Source organism: Phyllostomus discolor, chromosome 15 (genome assembly GCF_004126475.2).
Source record: "Phyllostomus discolor isolate MPI-MPIP mPhyDis1 chromosome 15, mPhyDis1.pri.v3, whole genome shotgun sequence".
Taxonomy (NCBI): Eukaryota; Metazoa; Chordata; class Mammalia; order Chiroptera; family Phyllostomidae; genus Phyllostomus; species Phyllostomus discolor.
In genome coordinates, this window is record NC_040917.2 from 15,080,388 (window position 1) to 15,106,651 (window position 26,264).

General features: G+C 46.0%; 1 protein-coding gene across 1 annotated transcript; it reads right to left on the reverse strand.

Annotated features, from left to right (window-relative positions):
- Positions 1-4,292: 4,292 nt before the first annotated feature.
- On the reverse strand, positions 4,293-12,819 carry LOC114512241 (histone H3.3A). Its single transcript, XM_028531109.1, has 4 exons — positions 12,701-12,819; positions 11,009-11,159; positions 9,584-9,737; positions 4,293-4,939 (listed from the first exon to the last, which is right to left on the reverse strand). Exons 2-4 carry the CDS (start codon positions 11,134-11,136, stop codon positions 4,811-4,813), a joined length of 411 nt encoding a protein of 136 aa, XP_028386910.1. The 5' UTR covers positions 11,137-11,159; positions 12,701-12,819; the 3' UTR covers positions 4,293-4,810.
- Positions 12,820-26,264: the final 13,445 nt, after the last annotated feature.

Consider the following 26,264-nt stretch of genomic DNA (forward strand, 5'->3'; position numbering starts at 1 on the left):
TCCACTCTAGTCACATTGTATTCCCTCTATTCCACCAAAACCATTCTTACCAAGATCACCGGTTACCTCCGCGTGGCCAAATCCAGTGGTAGTTGCTGGCTCCTGGCTCCACTGGACCTCCTGGTATTTGACAGGTAGACCGTGTGCTCTCTCCCTTGGAGCATTGTCGTCTTTCAGCCTCCAGGTGCCCCCTTTGTCTGGCCTTCTTCTCCGTTGGCCACTCCTCAGTGTCCTCTGGAGTTCTCCCTCACTCCCCCAACTCTGAATACGAAGCGCCTCAGTCACAGGGGCCCTTTGCTAATTTCCTCCCACACCTGCTCCTTCGGGGATCTCACCTAGCTTCTTGGCTTTACGACCAGGTATTTGTGGATGTGTTCTGAGTCACTGCCTACAGCCCAAACCCTTGTCCTACACCCCAGGCCCGTATCCACAATAGAGGCGAACTCTCCTCTAAAGCCTAAGCACCTCCATCTCAGTGTGTCCCTAACTAAGCTCCCCGTCTTCTCCAGTCCTGCTCCCCTCCGTCTTCCTTGTCTCCAAAAACAGCCACACACCCTTGGAGTTAGCCGCTTAGCCCAAAATCCTTGGCACCCTTTACCCTTCTCATGCCCACATCCATCAGCAAGCCCTAGCCATCTGCTGCCTTTAAAAAACATCCAGGATGCATCCTGATGGTGTGTGGCTCAGTGGGTCGGGCATCCTCCCGAGAGGTGAAAGGTCACTGGCTGGATTCCCAGGCAGGGCACACGTCTGGGTTGTGGGCCAGGTCCCCTGGAGGGGGTGTGCGACAGGCAACTGATGGATGTTTCTCTCCCCTTCTCCCTCGCTTCCCCTCTCTAAGAATAAAATCTTAAAAACCCAGAATGTCACTTCTCACCGCCACCACCCAAGCCACCGTATCATGTCACAATTAGGTTACTTTCCTTCCTGCTTTCCCCTTATTTTCCACAGAGCAGCTGGAGTGGTTTTGTTAAAACGTCCGAGCACTCTGTCCTGCTGCCCCAAGGAGGCCTCCTTGCTCCGCGTGCTTCCCGGGACTTCTCAAGCCCCGCGTGATCTGGCTCCCCTTCCAGCTCAGACTTCCCCCCAACTTCTCTGCTCACTCATTCCGCTGCAGCCACACCAGGTGGCTTCCCCAAGCTTGTTCCCTACACGACCCCCAGTAGGGCCTGCGACACTCCTCTCACACCTGTGATTTGTGCTCTCCTTTTCTTCAGGTCTTTACTCAAGACACCTCAGGGATGCCACCTGTGGCCTGACTCCCAACACCCATCCACTTTCCATGGCACCTGTGACCTGCATTTTCTGGTCAGGAACACCTACCACTATCGAATAATACACCAGGCATCTCACTTCCTGTCATCCGATTCCCTCACTGGAAGGTAGCTCCACGAGGTCAGGGAACTTGTTCCTGTCTGCATTCCCACAAAGCGCCTGGCCCACGGGTGCTCTCTCTATACTTGATCTGAAGGGAAGAGGGAACTCATTCATTCTGATATGAATTCAACCCATCTTGACTCAGGCATACCATGTACCAGCTCTGGGGCTATGATGGCACACACAGTAACCCCCTCGGAGCAAATTCTAGTGGGGGTAATCAATAAGGAAGTAAACAAGTAATTTAGATTTTGATAGATGCAGAAAATAAAAGCAAAGGATGTGACAAAGGGCAGGTGGGCAGTTTGGTTGCAGCTCAGTGAGTGGTGGCAACAGGCAAGGCCAGATCCCGCAGGCCCAGTGAGCGGAGTTCAGGTGTTACTCGGTGTGCAATGGAAAGCCAGCAGATGTTTTTAAGCGGGGGAGTGACCTGGAGTGACTTATGTTTTATGAGCATTTCTCTGGAGGCTGGGCGAGGGGCGGGACGCAGACCTGGCCGTCATTACAACAGTCCAGGTGAGACAATAGCAGCTGGGCCTAGGATGCTGCCAGTGGTTAAGTGGAAATTTCTGGACGTCCTTCCTAAGAGCCAACATTTAATGGAGCCGAGGGAAAGAATATTGGAGGGGCTATTTCAGAGTGTGTTTTCAGATGCAGGTTTTCTTCTTTTCCCCCTTACTTGTTACTGACAAGACTCTAGTAACTTCTAGCACACCCACCCCAACAAAACTCACTGATGTATTTCACAGAGAGAGCATGGGAGTTGAAGAGCAAGGCCCCGGATACAGTCTCCCAGGGAACAAATTCCATCTCCCTTTACAGTGACCCTGGTGTTTCTTCTCCTAACAGGGTATGTTAATCCACCCGTTTCATAGGGCTGTTAAATTGGAGCTGGAGCACCTTTATGCTTTGTAAGTTTTCAGCAGCTAGCAGATCCTAAATACATTCACATTTGCGTTTCCCATGTCTAGGTTGTTGAGATCAAAAGGGCAAGAACTCAGGATTTTGTTCAAGTGCTCACCAAACACCCTCAGCCAAGTGAGATTCCCCCAATTTGCTTAAGACAATGTTTCCAAATTCTTTCTTCAAATATTCTTCCAGCTACAGTCCCCAAGACCTACCTACCTAAAATGACCTTGCCACGGAACTCGATGGGGCTTTTTGTTTTCACCCGTAAATTCAGACTTCAGGAATATTTTCTGGAATCTCAAACACGTTAGCTATTCTCATGTTACTTAATATCCAAAAGCTGGTTACTTTGTCGAAGACGCTAAAAACTTAAGTGTTAGTTCCTATTCATCACCCTGGACCCAACACAAGTACAGGTGTCTTTTCCCGGGTAGGGTTGTCCCGCACCAACTCCCAAGCATAGCAGAGGTTATCCGCCTGTTACCGAGGGTCAGCCCAAGGGATCTGTGTGGGGTGGCAGTTCATGTGTCAAAAGATGGCCCCGAGTTCAAAACTACTATGCAAACTGTACAGACTTTAGTCAATTATAATCCTTCCAGGCTTGATTGGCTGGTTTAAGAATTGGACTCAGTTGCTGGCTTTACAGGAATGAGAATATATGTCAAATATTAACAGACCATGGTATACTGAAACAAGCTTAGCACCTTTACCAGACATTCATTTATTGGGTCAATTTTTTCTACCTGCCCCACTTTGTAATGTGCGACTGTCTATCAGCACCTGGACAGCGAGCACCTATTATTTAAAACTTGTTTAACAAACTGAATTGTTAGCAACCATTTCATGTAGAAAAAAATGTAAATTAAGACCAACTCTAAAGCCCTGGCTGGCGTAGCTCAGTGGATGGAGCGTGGGCTGGGAACCAGTGTCCCAGGTTCGATTCCCAGCCAGGGTACATGCCTGGGTTGCAGGCCATAACCCCCAGCAACTGCACATTGATGTTTCTCTCTCTCTCTCTCTCTCCCTTCCCTCTCTAAAAATAAATAAAATCTTTAAAAAAAAAAAAAAAAAAAAAAAAAAAAAAAAAAAAAAGACCAACTCTAAGCACTCAAACGGTGGTATTGCCTATTTGTAAATTACTATTCCACAACAGCTTTTGGCAGGTAACTTTACCCACCCTATTGGAAATACTCACTTCCCACTCCCATGAATGGAACTCCTGTGTGGCCCTCTGCCCTGCAAAAAACAGAACTGGGGACATTCCACTCAACAACCAACTTTGAATAAAACAGATGCCCTCGCTAATACTCCAATACTGGTGCCTGCCTGTGGGAACAAAGGCAAAGGGCCACACAAAAAATAACTTCATGATTCTCTTGAAGATCTTGTGATGACCTAAAACATAAAAATGAAGTCACTGCTAAAAAGGTGTTTAAGACCAGTAAGAACCTAGGTCCAATGTTGTATACCTTGACATGGGCCTGTTCTCAGATCACTGATGTTTAATATTTCACTTCCAGGAGAGCTTCAAAAACTCTAATTTAACCACTAACATTCAGTACTAGAGAGGTGTGATAGGTCTTAAAAGGTTCATTATCCTCACTTTACACTAATTATCCCAAGGCAGTCCTAAGAATTAACTATTGGTGCTTGATCAATGACTTCAGGGTTAATACATGTCTTAAAACAATGAAGTCTCCAATGCACTAATTTTTGGACTAGACTTACTATATAGTATGTCTATAAATGTACTCCCACTACTTAAACAGACCTATTTCCATGCAATCCTATGGCTGGCTAGGTCTGGGAATTATTGTTTTATAATACAACACATCCAAACATTAAAGATTTAGTTTTGGCAAATACAAGGCTTATACTTTCCCCATCTCGCAAGTCTTTATGTTTCAGATATAAAGTGACAGAACACTTGATGCTACAATTATTTTGAACATGGACATTTCAAGTGAAGTACAAGAACAAGGTCAATAATAAAGACCAAAAGCAGGTATAGTTTAATGTATTTTAATAGCAAACTTACAGGAACAGCACAGAAGACAGACAACATTAAAAACATACTTGCATGTAGGACAACTCAGTTAGAAAAGTATAGTGAATGGATGGAATCTACTGTATGATAAAAATGCTACAAACACCATTTAGTTGCCATCAATAAGAAATTTACTTGTTTTAAAAAAATCCAAATGCTGGCATTGTCCAGAAAAATTTAACAGGTTTATTTATATTGTTATAAAGTTGAACTGCTTGAAACTTGTTCACTGAAACACCTTGACTTGCATTAATGCTTTATGTCCCCGCATTTATATTAAAAAAATTCACACACAAATGAAAATGGAAAAACGGCCAATACCTGATTTCTGTCCCCTATTTTCCACTTGCAATCATATACTTAGGTACCTTTTTGACCCCATGGAAAAAAAATATCTAACGTTCAGAACTACCAATAACAGGAAGAAGAGAATTTTTTTTTTTTAAAGAATGAAATGTTTCCCATCATAGTGGATTCTTAAGCACGTTCTCCACGTATGCGGCGTGCTAGCTGGATGTCTTTTGGCATAATTGTTACACGTTTGGCATGGATAGCACACAGGTTGGTGTCTTCAAAGAGGCCAACCAGATAGGCTTCACTTGCCTCCTGCAATAAGAATGAAGAAAACAAAATATTAATAGTATTCCCAACAGCTACGATACACCCGTACCAGTTAAAAGGATGAGATTATTGAACCCTTTAAAACCTACTTCAGAAGACATTTACTATTTTACAAAATGCTTACATTTCCAAACCTGTGGGACAAAGCTAAAGGCAGCTTATGAAAAGTGCAAAGCTCACGAATGTAAATCTTTTTCAAATTACACAAAAGTCAAATTATTTCATTACAAGTTTAGTATTTCTAATAGAATGATTTCTAGCAAACTGAAATGTCTTTAATAAAGTGAAGAAATCTACTTTAAACTCTAGTATCATCACCCTTACAAAGATAAATGGAATCATGTATCCAACCCAAATACTCCATCCCCACTGTGTCTCCTTATTCTTCAGAACCCTAATCGTGCTCCAAGATACGTCGGAACCTTTGCCTTGCCGAAAGTAATGTAGCTGACAAGTGGTTTCCATCCTGTGGTCTTCATCTACCTTTCCTTTTACATTTCAAAATTAAAAAATTTTTCTCCCATTGATTCTAGAGAGTGGGGAAGGGAAGGCAGAGGGAGAGAAACACTGATTGGTTGCCATTTGTATGTGCCCCAACTGGAGCCCCAAACTGCAACCCAGACACATGCCGACTGTGAAATCAAACCAGCAACTTTTCAGTTTGCAGGATGCCTCCTAACCAGCTGAATCAGACTGGCCAGGGATACACCTCAAATTTTATACCATTTGACCTATTTTTTCCTGGAGATCTGCTCCCTCCCCAACTGCCCCGCAGTGTGCCTTCCTCTACGTACCCTGATCTGCTATGGCGTGTGTTATCCTCTGGTTACTAAGATCGATCTGTCAGGTTTTTCACATCACACTACAAGGTCCTCTGAAGGCATTTTCTTAACCCTACTGTCACTCAAAACCTGCTGTGTGACTCATTTGTCAACACTTGGCATATAAAGAAAAAGGAGAGCTTCTACTTATACCTAACTCTTAAATACATTTTGTAGCTGTCTGAAAAGTTGAACGATGCTTTAAGTTAAAACACGTTTACTCAGCCCTGGCTGGCGTGGCTCAGTGGATTGAGTGCGGGCTGTGAGCCAGGGCATCACAGGTTTGATTCCCGGTTGGGGCACATGCCTGGGTTGCAGGCCAGGTCCCCAGTGGGGGCCATGTGACAGGCAACCACACATTTATATTCTCTCTCTCTTTCTCCCTCCCATTCCCTCTCTGAGAATAGATAGATAAAATCTTTTTAAAAAGTTTAAAAAATGTTTACTTATTTTAAAATGAAGAAACTGTTTCAGTGGATTAGGAGCATTATTAAGTGAGAGGTTAGTTAGCTTTCTAGCATTATCTAGAAGAAAGATATTTCTCTATGTTCCAAATACATTTAGGAAAAAAAACCCAGACTTTGTTATAGTTGCTATTTTGTCCTAATTTTAAAAGAATCATTCCATTTTCTAATATTAATGATAAAACTAAGAAACAAAAATACTTGAGAAATTCAAACCCCATAATATTACATTAATACATAAGACACATAGATAGGAATAGCCATAGTTGCTTTTTATAATCATTTTGACTGTAATGAAACCAAAGATTCTGCTTTTAAAAGCATTAACAGAGCAACACTTAATTCAAACGACTTACACTTTTTCAGCTTATGAAAAAAATTATTCCTTCACCTTTATACCCTTTGCCTAGCATCTCCTATAAAAACCTGCCTCACCCAGATTTTACTATGCTTACATGTCTTTCTGTAGCATCTGCTACTAAAAGCGAGGTCCCACTGGCCTACTCTTTCAGACCTACAGACCTACCTCATGACTGTGATGTGCAGGAGAATGCAGCCACTCCATGTGCCCCTGCTCCAGGGGCACGTAACCCCAAACTCCTCCTTCCTGGACACATTAGACTCGTACACCAGCTGTCTTTTAATACCCCTCAGTTACTTAATAGAGATTCCATTTTATACCCACAATGCCTTGTTCAAGTAGATGTTTACAATTAGCCCTTAAAACCGTACCTATTCCAAAGACTGTCCTAACAGAAAAGTCGTTCCTATTTAGAGAAGCATTCTTGAGATTTCCAGAAATGGTTAACAAGTCTGGAAAACACGGCATACAGTAGCCTACTTAGGGGTCTATAATGCACTTGAGACACTACAACTGAAGTTCCCCAGGAAAAAAAAAAAGTCTGTTTCACCCATTTTATCTCAGGATTATGCAAATCTAGAATGCTTTCTTGAAATGCAACAGTGAACTGCTGTATGGACAAGCCTACAGGCCCTGCCACTCTTGAGACTGTTTACTTGCGTAAGAGAGGGACAACCCACAGGCTCCCCATGCTGCCTTTGAACGTGTGTGCCAGCTTTCCAGGGTTCCGCCTGGTCAGCTCTGGGACAGAGTCAACACTCACAGGGGGCTCGACTGTGACCTGTACGTTTCCAGCTCTACAACCAATGTCCGAAAGACTCCTCAACATTAAGGCTGTAGTGGGAATGAAAGACTGCTATGTTAATTTATAGCTAAATTAACATAACTGAGATGACAAATAGTATCTTACAACTTGAACAAAACACATTTTGAATATATCCAATGTCTGTCTGATTCTTCCACTTCAACACACCTATTACCATTTTTAACATAGAAACACCATAATTCAAGCTCTTAGGTATTAAAGGCAAAGGCTAACTTTTAAGTTAGTCAATTCTAGATTATCTATGGCAAACCTAGACTAACTTTTCTACCACCCTCATTCAGCTGTATTAGAAAAGTTATAAACAGTGTTATTGCTAAAGCCACTTCTGTAGATTTCAACTGCTTTCTTTTGTTATTCTATTTCCATTAGCAAATTCTCCTATATCTTTAAAAGAACTGAATGGAAAAAAAGATCTGAATGAAGAAGTGTATGTGTAAAATAAGAAAACAAAACAAGAAACTTATAACAAAGATTACTCTTTCCAATCAAAACAAGAGCTATCTAATGCCAGAATACTATGCGCAGCAGGGGCGAACATTTTGCTCAAAACTAACACAACCATAGTTCCAAACAACAGCAATAAACTTTTACACATGAATTAAAAAGACAAGTTTTTACGCAGATGGTTTAGTCACCTCAATTTACAAGGCTGAATACATTTACCGACAATGCTCTATTATAACCCTGACAAATTCAAAATGTTGAATTTTCAATTATAATTATGTTCTCAAAAGCACAGTCCTGCTTTTAACTAGGAATCAAAATTAGCAGCTTTGAATCAATACTAAGATTCTTAGTAATATTTTTGTATTAAAATAGCAGGGAAAATGTGATTTGCAATTGCGTAATAAATGAAATGGGATGTGAAGATAATCAGGGACTGAAAACAGAATATAAAGTTTCAAATAACAGCACTAGAAGACTTTAGTTTGAAATTTCAATTCACTGACAATTTAATGGATGCCTACTCCTGGAATTCACCAATCAAATGAAGTTCTGACTAACCATAGAAACAGCTCAACCAATTATACTTCAGTGTAGAATCCACCTATCAAATCCTCCTCACTTATAAAACAAAAGCTTGGCACAGCAACAGCAGCCCTGAAAATTATCCAATGGAGTGTATGCAGACCCCAGACCCTCCCCACAAAGAGATTCTGAGTTAGGTCTGTCGTGGTACCCAGGAACCTGCACTTTAATCACCCTTAACCCCACACTCTGATGCAAGAGGTGGTTTTACCACATTTTGAGGCACACTAAAGAATGCCAACCATACAATATAAAATAGGTTTGCTTAACTGATTGACATTAATTATTCACATGTACCTAATCAAATTATCTTACTTGTGGGCATTTCCAGTTTTCATCTCAGCACACCACAAATATTTCTAATACATAACAATCCCAAAATAGAATTTCTCAAAGTTCTGACACCCTAGAGCCAAGATTAAATTCAGTATGCTTCCCATTTAAATTGAAATCCCTAATTCTCTTTAGCAAAGGACAAGTCTTCAAATCCTTGTTCCTTTACAAGCTGGCTATCACCTTTAGGAACAATTTTTCTCCCCATTGCCAATCCTAAACCACCACTCCCTGCTTCATCTACCTCATTGCACAATTCTGATACTGCTGATTTCCACCCTAGCTATGACGTACTCTCTACTCGTGTCTGCCTCCTCAGCTCCAGCAAGACATCTATTCTAACGTTCCTTTTATACCAGCCACTGTGGAACCGATTACCAGACCTTTAGACATCTTTTTATTGTCCTGCAGCATCTAGAAGCCAAACCAGAGATTGCCTTTTCCCCATAAACATTGTTTTTAGTGCAAGGTTTACAATGAGCAATAAGCATGTCTACAATAAACCTCATTGGCTGTAATACAGCCACTGCGCAAAGCTTTTTTAGTGCAATGTTTAAAATATTTAAATGGTTTTGTAAGACGCATACTAGGCTTTGGAGTCAAAAGGGATCAAACTACATTTTCTGTGTGTATGACCTCGAGCAACTTAACCTTTCTGGCATCTCAACACTGAAAAAAGGATTATCTTGCAGGCTTGTGATTAAATTATCCACACATGTGCAAAGACTTAGACCTATTCTTGATGCACCGGAGGACCTCCAACTCTTAAAAAGACTTCCCTACCAGCCATTTTACCTGCAAAGCACCAATAGCTGCACTCTGGAAGCGCAGATCTGTTTTGAAGTCCTGAGCAATTTCTCGCACCAGACGCTGGAAGGGAAGTTTGCGGATCAGAAGTTCAGTGGACTTCTGATAACGTCTAATTTCACGAAGTGCCACAGTACCAGGCCTTAAAAAAAAAGAAAAAAAAAAATGTAAAGAAGGTTACAAAGTTCATAAAAAACACAAAAGGATTTAAGCAGCCAGCCTCAAAGGAATGCAGTAATTTTCCAAAAATAAACACACTGCCCAACTTTCCTTCAGCTTTCGAAACAAATTTCACTCATCAACTTATAACCTAAATATCCAAGCCTATTAAAGAATAATATAATGCCTTTAAAGAAAAAAGCATATTAAGATTGCTGACAATGCCATTGATTTCACTCATCTTTAACATACACCACCATACTTGTTGCAGTTACAGCTTGGAAAGGTATCAGGCCACTAATAAGGAAGTCAAAATTGTTCAGACTCTTCTCAATGTATAACACCACCCTCCTTCTCCCCTGCCCCCAACCCTCTGTTCTTCCGCAAGACCTACCAACTTCATTTAAAAGAACCCAATGAACTTCATTTAAAAGTACACCTGTGGTATTTATGTTTGATTTCCCAGAATACCTTTACTCTGACCACTGCCCATCCCTCATGATTCTAGATTGTGCAAATATATATGGGAAAGTTTAAAAACAAAAACTAACTGTCAGCAAGAAATTACCTCAACTGACTTATTTCTTCCACTGCATGAGCTTTTTTTTTTTTTTTTTTTTTTTAAATTTGCAAAGGCTACCTAAGCACGGACAGCTTCTGCCCTCTAATGGCAGATGCCCTTAATAACACTGCTCAGGGTAGTTCAAAACAAAATGCGTTATTAAAAGGAAACAAACCAATTCAAGCAAATGAGGGATGGGAACTTTACTAAAACAAAATGATGTCTTGATTGTCATTATTTTGCCAAAAGCAAGGATATCCTCAAAATGTATCTATATACAGCACTTTACTATTTCAAAATACACCTTAACAACTAAATAAAATGTTAAGCCCATTAACTTTATTAGTGATGTAATAGGTATCCTCTGGGCTTTGGGTAAGATTGTGGCTTCAAAATTAAGCACGTTCCCAATAAAAACTAACACTAAATTTTATGTAAATTTTCAGGTATTATAGGAAAAACATCAATTTCTCTAAAACAAAAAGTTTATTTCACACATCTTTTTGTTAGATTATATAGATACTGTGGTTTGGAGCTTTGTTCCATTATTTCCCTCTCTCTCTCTCTTTTAACATGGCCACACACACACACCCACAAAAAGTCAGTGTGGATGTGCCTCACCCTCCCCCAATTCCTGTTATGATTTGATAGCTTCCCCAAACTGGCCATTATTTTCCTCTTATTTTTAATACCTGTAACGATGAGGTTTCTTCACCCCTCCAGTAGAGGGCGCACTCTTGCGAGCGGCTTTGGTAGCCAGTTGCTTCCTCGGTGCTTTACCACCGGTCGATTTGCGGGCAGTCTGCTTTGTACGAGCCATGGTATAGGGACCTCTTTATTTACCTACCAGCATCAAAAAACCAAAAATCACCACAAATTACCAAACATACAAGTTTTCCTGCCACTACCCCCCCCCCGAAAATCTGGAATATGATCAGCATTAAAAAAAAATGTCGGTAATGTTATATAATTCGACAGGGTACAGATTACATTTACCACCCAAATGCGATTTCTTGAAACAAACTGTAGTACTAGAAAATTGTTACCACTGAACACCAATCATCTCTCCAAAAATGCCAAACCTGAGCGACAAACGGCAAAACAAAAAGACCCCTAACAGCCTTTGCTCCAATTTCTTTAATTAAAGCAGAAATTAGAAATGTCTGTAAACATTCGACCCATAAACACGTCAAAAGAACCAAGCCACAAACCGCAGAAAGATCGAGTCAAATTACAGCAAAAAAAAAAAAGGTTTTAGCCCCCTCCCCCCGTCCCCCTCCCTCTCGCGTCTGGCAGTTGATAGATTGCTGTAAATATCTGAAAACATTTCTGCGTTAGCATCTCTATAGTTATGTTGACAAAAAGGCCCCTTGAAAAACCAAAAACGAGAGAGGAACAACAGCTACCACCAGCGAGCATTCTACAAAGCACCATCCTCACGGCAGTCCAACCAGGCTTCGCAGTGAGAAAGGAAAAAAAAAAAAAAGTGCCCGCACCCAGGCTTTAATTAACGCACCGGCCGACCGGTCCACCCCAAGCACCACATAAACTTTTGGTTTCGCCTCCTCCGGCCCCTCGGCTCGGGGTCCCCAGCCTCCCGCCTCGCTCGCAGCGCCTCGCGCAAGCACCAACTCGGCTTCTCGACCAGAACAAAATGGAAACAATCGCAAAACGTATCCAATTTCCTCCCAAAGAGACAAAAACACCAAAACGCTCGAAAATACCCCGATCCCCTGCCACGTGCCGCCCTCCAAAATGCAAAAGTTTTTTTTTTTTTGCATTTGGGATGCATCAAGTTTCCGCTTCTCCAAAAAAGGAGAAAAAAACGTCCCTCTTCAAAGAATTTTCCTCCTTTTCTGAAATGGGGAAGAGAGAAACGGGGGAAAAAATATGGTCGGTGACCAGGGAAGAGAGACAAGATGGTGAAGCTTAGCAACAACTGTGGGGAGGCAGCAAAAAGCGAGTTACCCCACGGTGGGAAGCGGCGGCGATTTCCACCCTTTTCCCGCCCGAAAACCGGGGGCCGGGGCCCGGGGGCGGTAGTTAAGAGGCCCGCGCGGGTCGTGGTGAAGGTTTGGGGTCCCGGGAAGGGGCGGCGGGCGGGATTTCACCGAAGAAAGAGGAGCCAGGGGCGCGGGGAGGAGGGAGAGCAGGCTCGGCGCCGCGGCGGTTGCTGCTGTTGGGCTGAGGCGGCGAGAGACTGGGGAGCCGCCGCCGCCTGAGGGGAGAGGGAAACTCGCTCCTCACCTCCATTTCTGGGCCAAAAAGTTTGTGGGCCAAGGCGGAGGGGCTGCGGGGCCCCTTCCCGCACCGCCTGGGCCCGGCCCGGGGCTGGCGGCGAGCGGGGCTCGGTTCCGGGGAAGCGGGCAGACGGGGAAACTTACCCCCCTTCTCCTTCGGCTGGAGCTCGGCGAGCTGGAGGAGGTGCTGGCGTTAGAGAGCGACGGCGGCTGCGAACACAATTGAAAGATGGCTGACACCGAGGTTATCCCCCAACACACGCCGCCCCGCCCCCGCGCCGCGAGCCAACCAATCACACACAATGGAGGGAAGGCTCGGCCCCGCCCCCGATTGCGCCCCGCCCCCGCCCTTCCCCCCGCGCCCCCGTTCGCTGGCGCGCGCTCGCCCCTCCCCCGCACGCCGTCCGCTCCCTCCTCCCAGCCACCTCGCTCTGTGTGTGTACAAACACAAAAGACGTGCCGAGGGGCCGACGGCTCCCGCCGAGACGGCCACCCGACCCTGTTTTAACTCCAGCTCCGGGGCCCCGCACTCCCACCGGGCTCCGTGAGCACACGTCATCTAACTCGCGAAGCCCGGGTTTGGGGCACCCAGGGGCAGGTAGGGGGGAGGGGAGGGAGGGAGGAGGCGCGGCGGGTGAACGCCCGGCCTGCGGGCGTCTGGGGCCAAGCGGGGGAGAGGGAGGGGGCGCCCCGCTCCCGCGCGGGCCTTGGCGCGCGCCCCCGAGGCGTCCGGGACAGCGTCCGGACGAAGAGGACTCGGCGGTCCGGGTCGCCGCGCCCCAGTGGAAGGCATTCCCCAACCGGAAGCTTGCAAATAGTCTGGTTTACTGCTCCCACTTTCGGGTCGGGCTGCTCTGGCAGCTGGCGGGGCGCACAGCCCTCTACTCGCTTTCGTCCGGGTCCGGGTGCAGCTAGTCCCTCCGCAGACAACTTTAGCCACTCAGACGCGGACCCCGACCGAAGCGGGCCGCCCGGGGCGGACTGCGGGCTGTTCTGGGGCCGGTGCGCTCGGGCTCGGCCACCCGGCACTACCAGCCCCTCTCAGGTAGCGTCTCCAAGGCCGAGGGGACGAAGCTCGCCTTGTTCCTGGGCCGGGTGTCTGATGCAAGATGGCTGTATTTTGGAAGCCTCCTAAAACAGCGTACACAGCTAGCTGCGCCAGGGCCTGACTACCAGTCCCGACAGCTTGTCCTACCAGCCAGTTGGGCCTTTTAACCATGTCAGTGTTGCGGTAGAATTAACACATCAGGATAATAAAATGTTGTCAGCGGCTTCTGCCTAGTTGAAGGGTCGCGGAAAGAGGCAGAAATAAAGAACAGAGTGGTTTGGGGATTGTTACGTTTACCAATTTTCCCATTCTCAGCAGCATGAGGAACAGACTTTTTACAGGCTGAAGTTTTATGCACGTTATCAGTTCTTTGGCCTTGAATATACACGAACCATCCCCCAGGCGGTATTGACAACTGTGTGCGAAGGTTTTAAGAAGTGTCATGCGACCACCCATAGGATAGTGAAGGAGATAAAGTTCGTAGATGAAGGGCACTGTTTGTAATTTGAAGATCTTAGAAAGCATCTTAGTCATAAACATGATCCTGAAACGGGTATATGTAAATGAGGGGGGGGAGTAGATTTGTCCAAGGTCACTTAAGTGAGAAACCGTCCCAGGAGAAACTAAAAAAGAAATCCAGGCCTCCTGTCTCATTATTATTTAATGAATGTTAAGTGTTCGTGGTTGCTGTGCCGCCGCGCAGAGCACACGCAGCCTGCTCGCTTATCCCAACAGCACGTATGCAAAAAAGCCGCGGCTGAGCTGGCCGCGCAAAGTGGCCCATAATTCAGGCCAAGAAGAGTTTTTTTTTTGGTTTTGCTTTCTTTTTGTTTTGTTTTCAGGAGACCAAAATATTTATTGCGTTTATCCAGGACGTCTGTTCTCCATCAATTAAATTCACCCTATCTTCAAGAAATGTTTAGTGGCATGGATGATGTTCTTTTTCTATGCTAGATTTTTCTATATCTCCTATTTTTTGGCTTAAAAATATATATTTTTTGGTTTTGCTTTTATTTATTTATTTATTTTTAGGGAGAGGGAGCAAGAGAGGGAAAGAACCATCGGTGTGTGGCTGCCTCTCACACATGCTTACCTGGGGACCTGGCCTGCAACCCAGACGTGTGCCCCAACAGAGAATGAACTGGTGACCCTTTCTTAGGCCGGCACTCAATCCGCTGAGCCACACCAGCCAGGGCTAAAATATTTTTAAGGGAGGAAAAGACCATTTGATATGAAAGATTTCTAATCTTGGATTATCTGAACCAACTCGGCTGTCTGTCAGTAAAATGGAAGTAATATTTATCTATGGAGATAGTCCTCAAATTCTTTCCAGTTGTGGGATCTAGTAGGTAAGCACCTGGGTAGGTGTCTGGTTATCTAGTGGTTTCAGAAAGTTCTCTCACTGAATGACTATTGAGTGCCAGCTATGGACTAGGCACAATCCTGGGTGCTACTAATAAAAGGGATCAAAACAAGCAACATTCCTGGCTTCTTGGAGCCTGTGATCTCTCGAAGCATTGCCTTGCACAATGCACTTGGATGAGGGGACGGAAGGGAAAGTCCTGTGGAGCCCTAAGAGTGGCAAAAACTGTAGCTCAGGGGGACAGAGGACTTCCGAGTCCAGAGGATGGGGAGAGGAGGGCTGCCAGGGTCAGAAGGGACTCTCGAGGGGCGCCAGAGTCAGTTCTGAATTGCCTCTGCTTCTAGAACTCTTGAGCTAAGAATGGCCTCAAAATGTGGAGTTCAAAAAAAAGGATGGGAACAACAGCTTTTAAGTTAAAACATTTTTCCTACCATAGAACGCTGATGGCCACTAACTTAGATTTGTTTATAAGTGAAAGTTTTCAAGAAGACAATGGGATGGATTTTAAAAGCACCATTTTAGTCTGCAATATCGCTCGGCTCCTTTGCTCGGCAGCAAAGATTGCTGCCTTGTGCAGCAGCTGCTTTTCTGTTCACTCTCCCCGTGCCCACGATGACGTCACCCTTTTGCTTTATCACGTTGACTTACATCATATCGGTTGTTTTCAAATTTGTTTTTTAATTTTCCAACTACAGCTGACATGCAATGTATTAGTTTCAGGTGTGACAACATTAGCGATTTAAACATTCCTAGAACTTGTGAAATGGTCATCCCGATGATTGTATTTGTATGCTTGTTTATTATCTGTCTCTTCCCCAGGGGATACGCAGTCTGGGGCAGTAGTAGCCTCACCTGTTTCTGCCCACTGGTTTTGCACGGCCGCCCTCGCCCCACACCCACTCAGTATGGGGCCTTTCTCAGTTCGTTGTACCTTCTTATTAGGTGAACTCATGCAGTCCCGTGGCAAAGTTGTCAAAGATGTGACCAAAGGGTAGAGAATGATACAATAACCCCCTGTGTCCCCATCACCTAGCTTCAACGTGATCCGCTCCTGATCGTCTGTACCTCTGCTCACCCCTGCTACCTCCCCCACTTGAATTATTTTGAAGCAAATCCCAAACTTTTAAAATCATTTTGCCGTTAGCTATTTGAGTGTCGTAGGAACCAAATAGGTGGTTGATATGCCTATTAAATCTCTTCTCATCTATAGGTTCTCTCTTTATTTGCACTTCGTTAAAAAATATGTCCTGAGGCTTTGGAGTCCAGTCCTCTCTCCAAAACTGCCCCTCCTTCCGCCTTGCCCAGTAAATGGCGTCACGATTTACTCAACTGCTCAGACCCAAAGCACAGGCACCTTCCTTAAGCCTCCCTTGCACTCCCGTAATCCTATTGGTCCCACCTCTGAAAAGCATCTCAGAAGGACCTACTCCTCCCCACCTCTCACCTGGGCCCCCTGTCACTTCCTGTTTTCCCTCTCCACCCCGGCACCTCTGCATTCTCGGCTGCAGCACTGCAGAGATTAAGGTTTTAGAGTGTAAATCAGATTAAGTCACACCCTTGCCCAAATCCAAACAGTGGCCTTCCACCGCTGGTGGTTAAAATTGGTCCTTGCAGGACTTGGCGTCACGCCTGCCCTCTCATGGCACTTGAATGCTGTCCCCCAGCTTTTCGTAGGGTTGGCTCACTCATCTTCCAGGACAACACTCCCCACTTCTCCATGTCTTTTTACTCTTAGAATGTGATCGGATTTGTGAGGCACAGCCAAGGAAAGTGAAGGGGATTTGAAGCCATTGCTTTGGAACTTGATGAAGAATTTCATTACATATTTTTATATAATAGAATCACTATAAGAGAAAATATGTTTTAAGGAAGATGTTAATATGAAATTTCTGTAAAATCCTGGGAAAAAATGTCTTCAAAGGTTTTAATTAGAGATGTTGAGCTTATTTATACCCATGAACATAATTGTTTGTGTCGGGTTTTTTTTTTTTTTTTAAGATTTTATTTATTTATTTTTAGGGAGGGAAGGCAGGAAGAGAGAGCGAGAGAGAGAGAAACATCAATGTGCGGTTGCTGGGGGTTATGGCTTGCAACCCAGGCATGTACCCTGGCTGGGAATCGAGCCTGGGACACTTTGGTTCGCAGCCCATGCCCAGTCCACTGTACTACGCCAGCCAAGGCTGTGTCGGGTTTTATATTTGAGATGGCCACGTGTCGTTCCTGGTTAAGACTTTATAATGAAGAGCTCTACAAATTCCTGATGATCTAATCATTGAAAAACTTTGTTCATGCATGTAGGTGCTAAAAAATTCAAAATTAGTGTTTTTAATTCTTCAAAAATATAACAGTTGAAGTTATATGTTGAAAATTCCATTTTTAAAATAAGACTTTTCTTTAAAAAGATTATTTTATTTATTTATTTTTAGAGATAGTGGAAGAGAGGGAGAGAAACATCAATGTGTGGTTGCCTGTTGCGTGCCCCCTACTGGGGACCTGGCCGGCAATTCGGGCGTGTGCCCTGACTGGGAATCGAACTAGTGACCCTTTATTTGGTCTGCAGGCCAGCGCTCAGTCCACTGAGCCACGCCAGCCAGGGCTCTTTCTTTTTTTTTTTTTTTTAATAGTTCACTTTTTGTTGGGATTTTTTCCATTATCCTCTGTCGCCCTTACACCCTCTTTCACCTCCGCCCACACCCCTCTCTCTTCCCTTTCTCTCAGTGACAAATGCAGTCTTGAAATTTCTTGTGAATGGATTTTGAATGCAATTAAACTTTTTAAAGGTCAAGTATTTAAAAATAATGGTGTAGCTGAAATTTGCAAAATGTCCCCTGCAGCTGCCTTGGCCACCAGCAAAAAGGGTCTAGACACCAAAATGGAGAGAAGTGCCTGATGGGGGGCATCAGGTCCGTACCTGGAGCCCTGGCCAGCCTCCTTGTCCCCAGCCCCGCCCGGCTGTAGTTTGGGCTGAGCAGTGTTCCGTGGGCACCTGGCACGGGTGTTCCCCGGGCTCCGTGGTCACGGTGAGCAGGACTAAAGCAGGAATCCAGGGGCGGGAATGCCTCCTGGGCTGTGCCCCCCACACCGGGTGGAGCAGTGTGACGCACACGGTGTATCTATTGCGCTCCGCGCTGCAGTGACCGGGGACAAAGGTTCAGATCTGTACTGCTCAGGTTGTTTCCCCAGGAGACCCTAGGGCTGGGGGGACCTCTCTGTCTCCTGGCACCCCCACAGCCCACAGCCCATTGGGAAGGCCACTGTGCTGCTCTGAGGTCGCAGCCACATGTCACTCCTTAGAGACCCCCGTCTTCCCTGCCCCTGCCCCTCATGTCACGAGTGTCACGTTTCCACGCTTACTTCCTTCACAGCAAGTCTCACGAGCTGACATTGCGTTGATTTCTATGCTGACCTGTGGTCCCCCTCACTAGACTATGAAGGTGGTGAGAGTAAGGACTTGATGCTTGTATACGCCTTGATGTTCTGTGCACTGTCCGGCTTGCATCGAACCTCACCCATGCCAGACACGGAATGAATATCTGATAGACGGATAAGCAGGAGTGACCATATTTCATAGAGGGTTTATAGTCAATGGTAAGATGCATTTTGTTTGCGGAATACTCACATCTGAAAAAATATGTCTGTCCAGAAAGTATCCATCCATTTACTATGAAAAATAGAGACATTTACTGACGATAATAAAAGATACAAGAGACATTGTGCCCTGCCTGGTGTGGCTCAGTGGACTGAGTGCCAGCCTGGCACAGAAGGTTGCTGGTTCAATTCCCAGTCAGGGTACAGCTTGGGTTGCGAACTGTGTCCCCCATTCAGGGCATGTTAGAGGCAACCAGTTGATGTATCTCTTGCACATTGATGTTTCTCTTCCTTTCTCCTTCCTCCCCTCTCTCTAAAAATAATTACGTAAAAATATTTTTAAAAAACCAACATTGTACAAAGGACAATGACCCCTCAGTCCCTTTCCAAGTAGGCTCCTTGGGACCTCACATGGTTCTCCCAGTCGCCACCAGCTACCCCATTGTATTTCCCTGACTCTCATCAATGGTCTGAAATCTCTTCGCTTTCAAAGGTGATTTTAGTTTTGGGAACAGCCAGAAGTCACAGGGCACCAAATCTGGGCTGTAAAGGGGCTGAGTCACCTGGGTGATTTGGTTTCACCAGAAAACTCTGCACAAGTAGTGATGCGTGAATGAGTGTGTTGTCATGATGAAGCTGCCAATCACCAGTTGCCCACAGCTGCAACCTTCTGAATCACCCGAATAGTTTCTATGGAGGGATGTTCAGGCTTAATGCAAAATTTGATGCAGATTTGTTGATATACTCGCTCGTTATTCTGAATGCAGTAGCCACACAGTTCACATGTTCGCTCAACAGTGTCTACTGTCCCCACGGACTAGTACAGTGAAGTCGCCATTGTTCATGCATGCGCATTCCAGTCCACTCTCCCTGGCTGCCAGGTCACATCAGTGTCGCCCAAACTGTTCTCTTTATATTAACAATGGCTGGACTTTTCCTGCACAGACCTCATGTACCTCTTCGAATTAATGAGCTACTATCTGTTTCTCAGTATTCTCAACAGGAAAAGGAAGATAAATATTTTTCTCAAGGTGAAGTTGCGAGGATGAAATGTGCCCATTGGACCAGGGCTGCCACTACTAATGTTTTATTAATTTTGAACACTCATCAAATGATTAATGGCACCTGGTCTCATCATTATTCCCTGCTCACCAAGCGACCTTGGGATTGCAATGGGCCGTCTGTGTGGGTCCGAATGCCCTCCCCGGCATCCAGGAGATCTTCACATTCCCTGTGCAAATGAATACACGGGTGTCCCGGCGAAAGTGGGTTAGTGGGGGTCTGCCATGAGGAAGGAGCACCAAACAGTTAAGGTGATTTCTGAGCCCGCAAGGCCCGGAGCCACGCCTTGAACCACAGTGAATTCACAGTGGAGATGCGCCCGGTGAAGCTCTGTGGGCATCAGGCAGCCTTTGCGACGCTCCCAGCCCTCGCCTTCCGACTCCAGCGTTCTGACACAGTGGCCGTGGCTCTTCTTTAGTATTAATACACAGGCGAGAAAATTCTAGGAAAAAAGGCCTTCACAGGATCTGCTAGCTGCTCACCACAGGTGAACAAGAACAATTTGGGTCAGTTAAACGAACACCTGCTGAGTGCCCACCATCTGCTTGGCACGTGCTACCAAGGCGAAAGCGTGGTAGCCCTCCTTCCCCATTTCAAAGGGAAGAATCTCAAGACAGCGTGTGACACAGTGGCCAGTGGAGACATTTTGGGGACACCAGGGAAACCTGGGGTCGGGGAGTGGTTGGGAAGAGGTGACCCCTACATTTTCTGGAATATGTTCTAAAATGTTTAGGACATTTTAATTTTTTCTTATTATGAAGAAGAAAACAGTTATGGATAACTGCAGCTGATCCTTAAACAACACAGCATTGAACTACACGGGTCCACTTATATGTGGATTTTTTACAAGAATTATGTACATTCCTCTAAATACGTTCAGAGGGATTAGTGTCTAAAGGCAAAAGTCCTCTAGCAAAAAGAGTATCAATCATTCGCCAAGTATCAGCAGTTAGCCTATTAGTGTTGTTTTAAATACCATTTTATCATTCTTACTTCCTCCGGGTGTAGCAATGCTGCTATTCCATAGCCTGCAGAGGGGTGCAGCGGCTGAGCCAGCCGTGGGACCCCCAAGCTCTGTCGCTCTGCGGCCCTGGAACGTGGTTTTTGAGAGCTGCCCAGGGAAGCTGAAGGGCCAGCGCATTTGGTCCAAACTTATTAAATGGACTAAACCAATGAGATCTTTGGAGGTGCCTTGTAAAAATGTCACTTTCCCCTTCCCATAGTCAATGAACAGCTATTTGGTTTGTCTCTAGCCACTGTTTATTGTTACATTAGAGAACAATAGTCATTACCGTATATTGCACCTCTGAGTAGAGTTGGGGCAACAATGCTTTCCAAGGTATTTCTGTAGAAAGCGGACCCTTTGTGCGAAGCAGTGCATCTGGTGCTGGAGAGAGCGTGGCCCCAGACTCAGATCTGCCAGAGGCCTTTTCTTCTGAAAAAGCTGTTCTCGTTGTGATCTTCTGCATGCTTGTTTGTCTGCCTGCCGTGGCTTTGTCTCAGATACATCACCGGGAATCGTGGTTTGCAGTATCACCAAGTGCCTTTCCCCACTCCTCACCTGGATGAAAAGACACGTCTTCAGTATAGCATCTGTTTATTATCCATTTTGATTCCATACCTGACCTACTAAAATGGGTGGGGGGGCATTGTTCAAGGAAACTGTTATGAGAGTCACATTAAAATGTCATCTCAGCACGTTGGGTTGTTGTTGGTGATGAGGTGCATGGAACAGACGCACTCGGATGCTGCCAATGGTTGGTTGCTGGTACAACTTTTTAGAAAGTGACTTGAGCCCTGGCTGGCGTAGCTCAGTGGATTGAGTGTGGGCTGTGAACCGAAGTGTTGCAGGTTCGATTCCCAGTCAGGGCACATGCCTGGGTTGCAGGCCACAGCCCCCAGCAACTGCACATTGATGTTTCTCTCTCTCTCTCTCTCTCCGTCTTCCCTCTCTAAAAATAAATAAATAAAATCTTTAAAAAAAAAGTGGTTTGCAGTACATATTAAGAGTGGTAAGCAAATTCATACTCGGAGCCTATAATTCAACTTCTAGAATCCAAACTAAGGAAAAATTTAAAATATAGGAAATATACATGCAGTGATCTTGATTACAGATTCATTAATACCAATGAAAATTATAAACAAGTAGAAATATGATTATTATATTTTAGTAACCTCCTGAATAAAATATTACCTATTAGAACGCTTTCTTTACAAATGCTTATTAAGAATTTTTTTAAAGTGTGACGTTGGTTAGAGAAAGTAGCATGTGAAACTGTATATTTACTCAGATCAATGCTGGGAACATTGTGCACCAGTGTATACCTATCCACCAGGATGGTGGTTTTATGGGTGGTAGTTTTTCTTCCTAATTTTCAAAATTTTAATAACATGATATTGTTATAGTACAAATTTTTAAAATAAAAACTCTTAAAAAGAACAATGAGAATCATATGACATTATAATGAGAATCTTCAGACCTAAGAACGCCAGGACATGCGGCCTTACCTACGGTCTGGCCACCAGACGCCGGGTCTGAGGTCGGAAGTGTCCCGCAGACCCGGGATGCGCACGTGCACATGAACCGCGGTTGACGCAGTGAGCTGGGCGCGAGTAGGGTGAGCCGGCTTTGTTGGGAGCAACCCCTCCAGGCACTATGTTGTGGGTGACTCAAGGCCACCTGCAGTGCCATAGTCTGGGGCAGTGCGAGCTGTCTGGGGGGGGGGGGGGACCGAATACAACCGACACCTATCTGTGGCTAACACAATGAGTCTTCTCAGCAGTTGTCCTGGCCAGGACGCTGCTGTGCTGGCAGCATCGCTTTCCCGGGGAAGGAAGCCCATCTGGCTCAACTAACGTGAACACTGATGCAAAAGCATCACCGTGTGTCGTCTCCACGATTTAGAAGCTTTTTCATGGGGTGCAGGCGACCCCATTTTGCTACTTTTGTCCTCTGCGGGCACTTAGACCTTGCCTGCCCTGGGGGAGGAGCCTTCCTCCCAGCCCTGCGTGGAGACCCTCGTCCGAGATGGTGCCCGGGCGGTGAACCAGAGGCTGTTTTCTGGTTTCTCTGTCTCCGTCTCTCCTAGTACATAAATTCTAAATTAAGTTTTAATATGTTACCGCTGAATGTCCTGACAATTCATTAATTCAGTCAGTCGTGCATTTGTTAAAGGGTAATTAAAACAGGCACCACCTATCACCTCCTGGAATTAAAGAGCACAGAAAAACCTCCCCCCCACCCCCTTTCAGTTTATAGGCTCAATCAGAGCCGCAGAAATTGCGGGGGAGGACGGGGGTCTGTGATCAGCGTGAGATGCGCCACGTGCTCCTGGGGTGGTGGGGCTCAGCGGGGGAAGGGCGGATGTGGGGAATCGTGGGCCGAAAGTGGTCCTTGTGGGCGGGACCCCAGGGAGGCTGGTGACTCTGGTGTGAGGAGATTAGCTAGACATTTAGAAGGAGATTTAGAAAGGGGAAGGTGACATTGAGGACAAATGTCACATGCTAGACAGTTTTGCCTATATCTGTCTCTCGAGTGAGGGACTGTAGTGTCGCTTTTTCTTTCTGAATCCACTTCTGGAGTTTGGCCCCCTTTGGGGGGTTCGACTAATAGGAGGGTGTTCATGGCCACCCGCCTAGGAAGCTTTGTAGGAATTTATTTGGCGCATTTCTTTGGTGCCTGAGAGCCGATGCTTACCAAGAATTAGTCTGAGCAAATTCCTAAGGGTTGGACCTGAAAAGAACATTCTCAGGGTGGGCGGGAGCTGCTAATTGCTTTTCTTTTCTTTTCCAGAGTCTTGCACTAGTACAGGCTTCCTCATCATCCACTGAGCGCGTGTCTGTTGGCCTTCAGGTGCTCTGGCTGTCCTGTTCTTGACCTTGAGAGGATTTCTGGAGAGTACCAAGCAACAATCTTCTCGGGCCTGGGAAGTGGGAAGGAAAGGGGCTGAGATCCCAAGTTCTTCCTCATCAGCATTAATTCCACTCCTTCCCCTTCTAGGTTCTTCCTTTCTCTCTTTACCTCCTTCCCTCCCCCTCCTCCCCCCACCATTCCCCATTGTGGCCACTGGATTGGGGAGGAGGGGCACGGTCAGGTCTGGGGAAGCCATTCTTTTTTCATTTTCCAAGGAAGCAAGTGGGGGATTACACCTTGGAGTTACTGAAGTTACTCTGAGCAGAGACCTGAGAGGAACCAAGAAGAAGTTCAGAAGAATGACATAATTCTGAAACAGATGTTGGAAAAGGGCTCTGGAAAGGGGAACATTTGGGAGATTTTCGAGAAGGCCTGAGGAGAAAGCGAGGGGAAAGCACAGGTCGCCGTTGTCAGCCTTTGTTCAGTTCCTCTGTGGCCGGAGGAGGTTTTCTCTAAGCACGAAACCGCTCGACAAAAACCACCCCAAAGGCCTGTTTGTACTCTGACCCTTGACAATGGAGACGCAAACTGATTTTACAGGAATGCCAGCTTTGTAATGAGTTTGCTGGGATGGAAGGGTGCCCTGCCTACGGCCGACGGACCAGGGTTGGGTATCTGGACGCAAGGCCAACCAATCCACCAACTCTCCTGTGAAGCGGCTGCAATCATTTTGTGTATGAAGGAAAGTTAAGAAGATGTCACCGGTCGAGAGAGATGAACAGAGCAGCTACGAGAGGCAGAGCTGAAGGAACCAGAAGCCTTGGGAGGGCAGAGAGGAGCCACCCTTCCTGTCCATTGGTCCCCTAAAGCCCCACCTGTGTCAGCCTGCTTCCTGCTCTTGAACCTAAGCATCTGTGATTGCCACTGTGTCCTCCAGTACAGCCCGCCTGCCCCACCGTCTCTGGGCTGAGCTAGCTCCAAAGTGCACAGTATGGGCTGTGCTGAGTGTTTCTCCGGGTTTTACATGTATAGACTCCTTCAGTGCTCCTGAAACTCCGGAAGCAAACTCTGTTATGAGCACCCCTATCCCAGGGATGAGAAAGCTGAGACGTGGAGACTAGGTTCCCTGTCTAGCATCACAAAACAGTGATAACGAGGATTCAAAGCAGGCGGTTTGGCTCCAGAGTCAACATTCTGAACCCCTTACTAGTTTTGTGATCGTCAAATCCAGTGATGCTCAGCAGCCTAAATAAAAGAGCAGTGAGAAAGCTTTATTCTTCTATGAAGAACAAGAGTATTCATTCTGGAAGCACGGTTGTGAGGAGGAGCGATCAGTCACTGCATCTCAGTTTGTCAGAGAAACCGCGGACATGAGGGGTGAGGTCCACGGGCTCCTCCCCACAGACATCGTCATTGGCCCGAGCTCCCCTGCCTATCTCAGGCTCAGGGAGCTGGCTCCCGCCCTCCTGCTCCAGGGGCTTGCCTCATCAGACACATCAGGTCCCTGCGGCCCGAGGGGAGGTGGCTGCCGAGCATGGCTAGGATTTAACCAAGGGGGTGTGGACAGGGTAGGACGGGGTCTTGGGCGCAAGCAACAACAGGGAGCTATAACTACCTCTGGCGGAGGGGAAAGGGGAGAGTTGGTACTTTGAGGAGGGGGGCTGCCCGAGAGAATGGGGGCCTTAAAGTGAAGAGAGTAGAGTTGTGTTTGGGAGTGGCAAGCCTTGCCTCTCTCCTCCTGCCCATTAGTTGGGTAGAGAATTCTGGAAGCTGGAGGGTAAGGAGCCTCACTGAGGACCAGGACCTGTACTGAACAGCATGGGCCAGGGTAATGCGTTGAGCTATGACATCACGTGGTTATGATGGCGCTAGGTGATAGGACTTTTTCAGCTCCGGTATAATAATCTCATGGGACCAGCATTGTATGCCTGGTCCATTCTTGACCGAACCGTCATTATGTAGTGCATGACTGGATTTGCTCGATATTTCTCTCTCTCCCACTTATTGTAAATTCATGAGAAGAGTGTGTTTTCTCACCATTGAATCTACAACAACAATGCTTGAGTCTTAATAGGCTCTCAATATACATATGTTGATTGAGTGAATAAAAACAACCTTTCAACTCTAGATAAAAGTGGGACTTTTATTCTTATTATGTCCATAACCAAATATCATTACATTTTTAAATCATTTTTTCTTATTGATGCGAGAGAGAGAGGGGAAGGGAGAGAGAGAGGAAGAGAAACATTGATGTGAGAGAGAAACATCTCACATGCCCTGACCAGGGACTGGGCCCTGACCGGGAATTGAACCAGTGACCCTTTGAATTGCAGGACAATACCCAACCGACTAAGCCATGTGGGCCAGGGCTCATTAGTGTTATTTAAGCCACTTGGACTCCATTCAAGCCAAGAACACCTTGGTCTTTAGGCAGTGGGTTCAGGAGGGAACCTTGCGGAGTTTTCATCCTGTCTCGTTGTGGAGAAATAGCAACGAGAGCACCGACTCACCCATGTTTCTCCCACTGCCCTCCCAGACACCAGAGCAGAACTGCAGCCAGTGGCGTGGACCAGAGAACATCAAAGCGGAGGCACAAACATCGGGAACATCTAACTCCCGGGAACATGTGGTTTCATATTCCCGGGCCCACCAGGTCCTGGAGAGGCGGTGCGGGGCTCCGGTCTGCTTCCCATCCCCACCTGAGCGGCGCTGCCCTCCGCTAGACAGTGGGCGTGGGGATACGTGAAGCCTTGGGGCAAGGGGCTCACAGTGCCCCTGGTCGTTACCACAGAAT

Excerpts from the sequence above, each read along its gene's own strand:
- LOC114512241 (XM_028531109.1), bottom strand. The coding sequence starts at position 11,136 with ATGGCTCGTACAAAGCAGACTGCCCGCAAATCGACCGGTGGTAAAGCA. Across the intron at positions 9,738-11,008 it reads AAGAAACCTCATCGTTACAG|GCCTGGTACTGTGGCACTTC; the intron begins GTATTAAAAATA and ends TTTTTTTTTAAG. Across the intron at positions 4,940-9,583 it reads CAGCTATTGGTGCTTTGCAG|GAGGCAAGTGAAGCCTATCT; the intron begins GTAAAATGGCTG and ends TTCTTATTGCAG.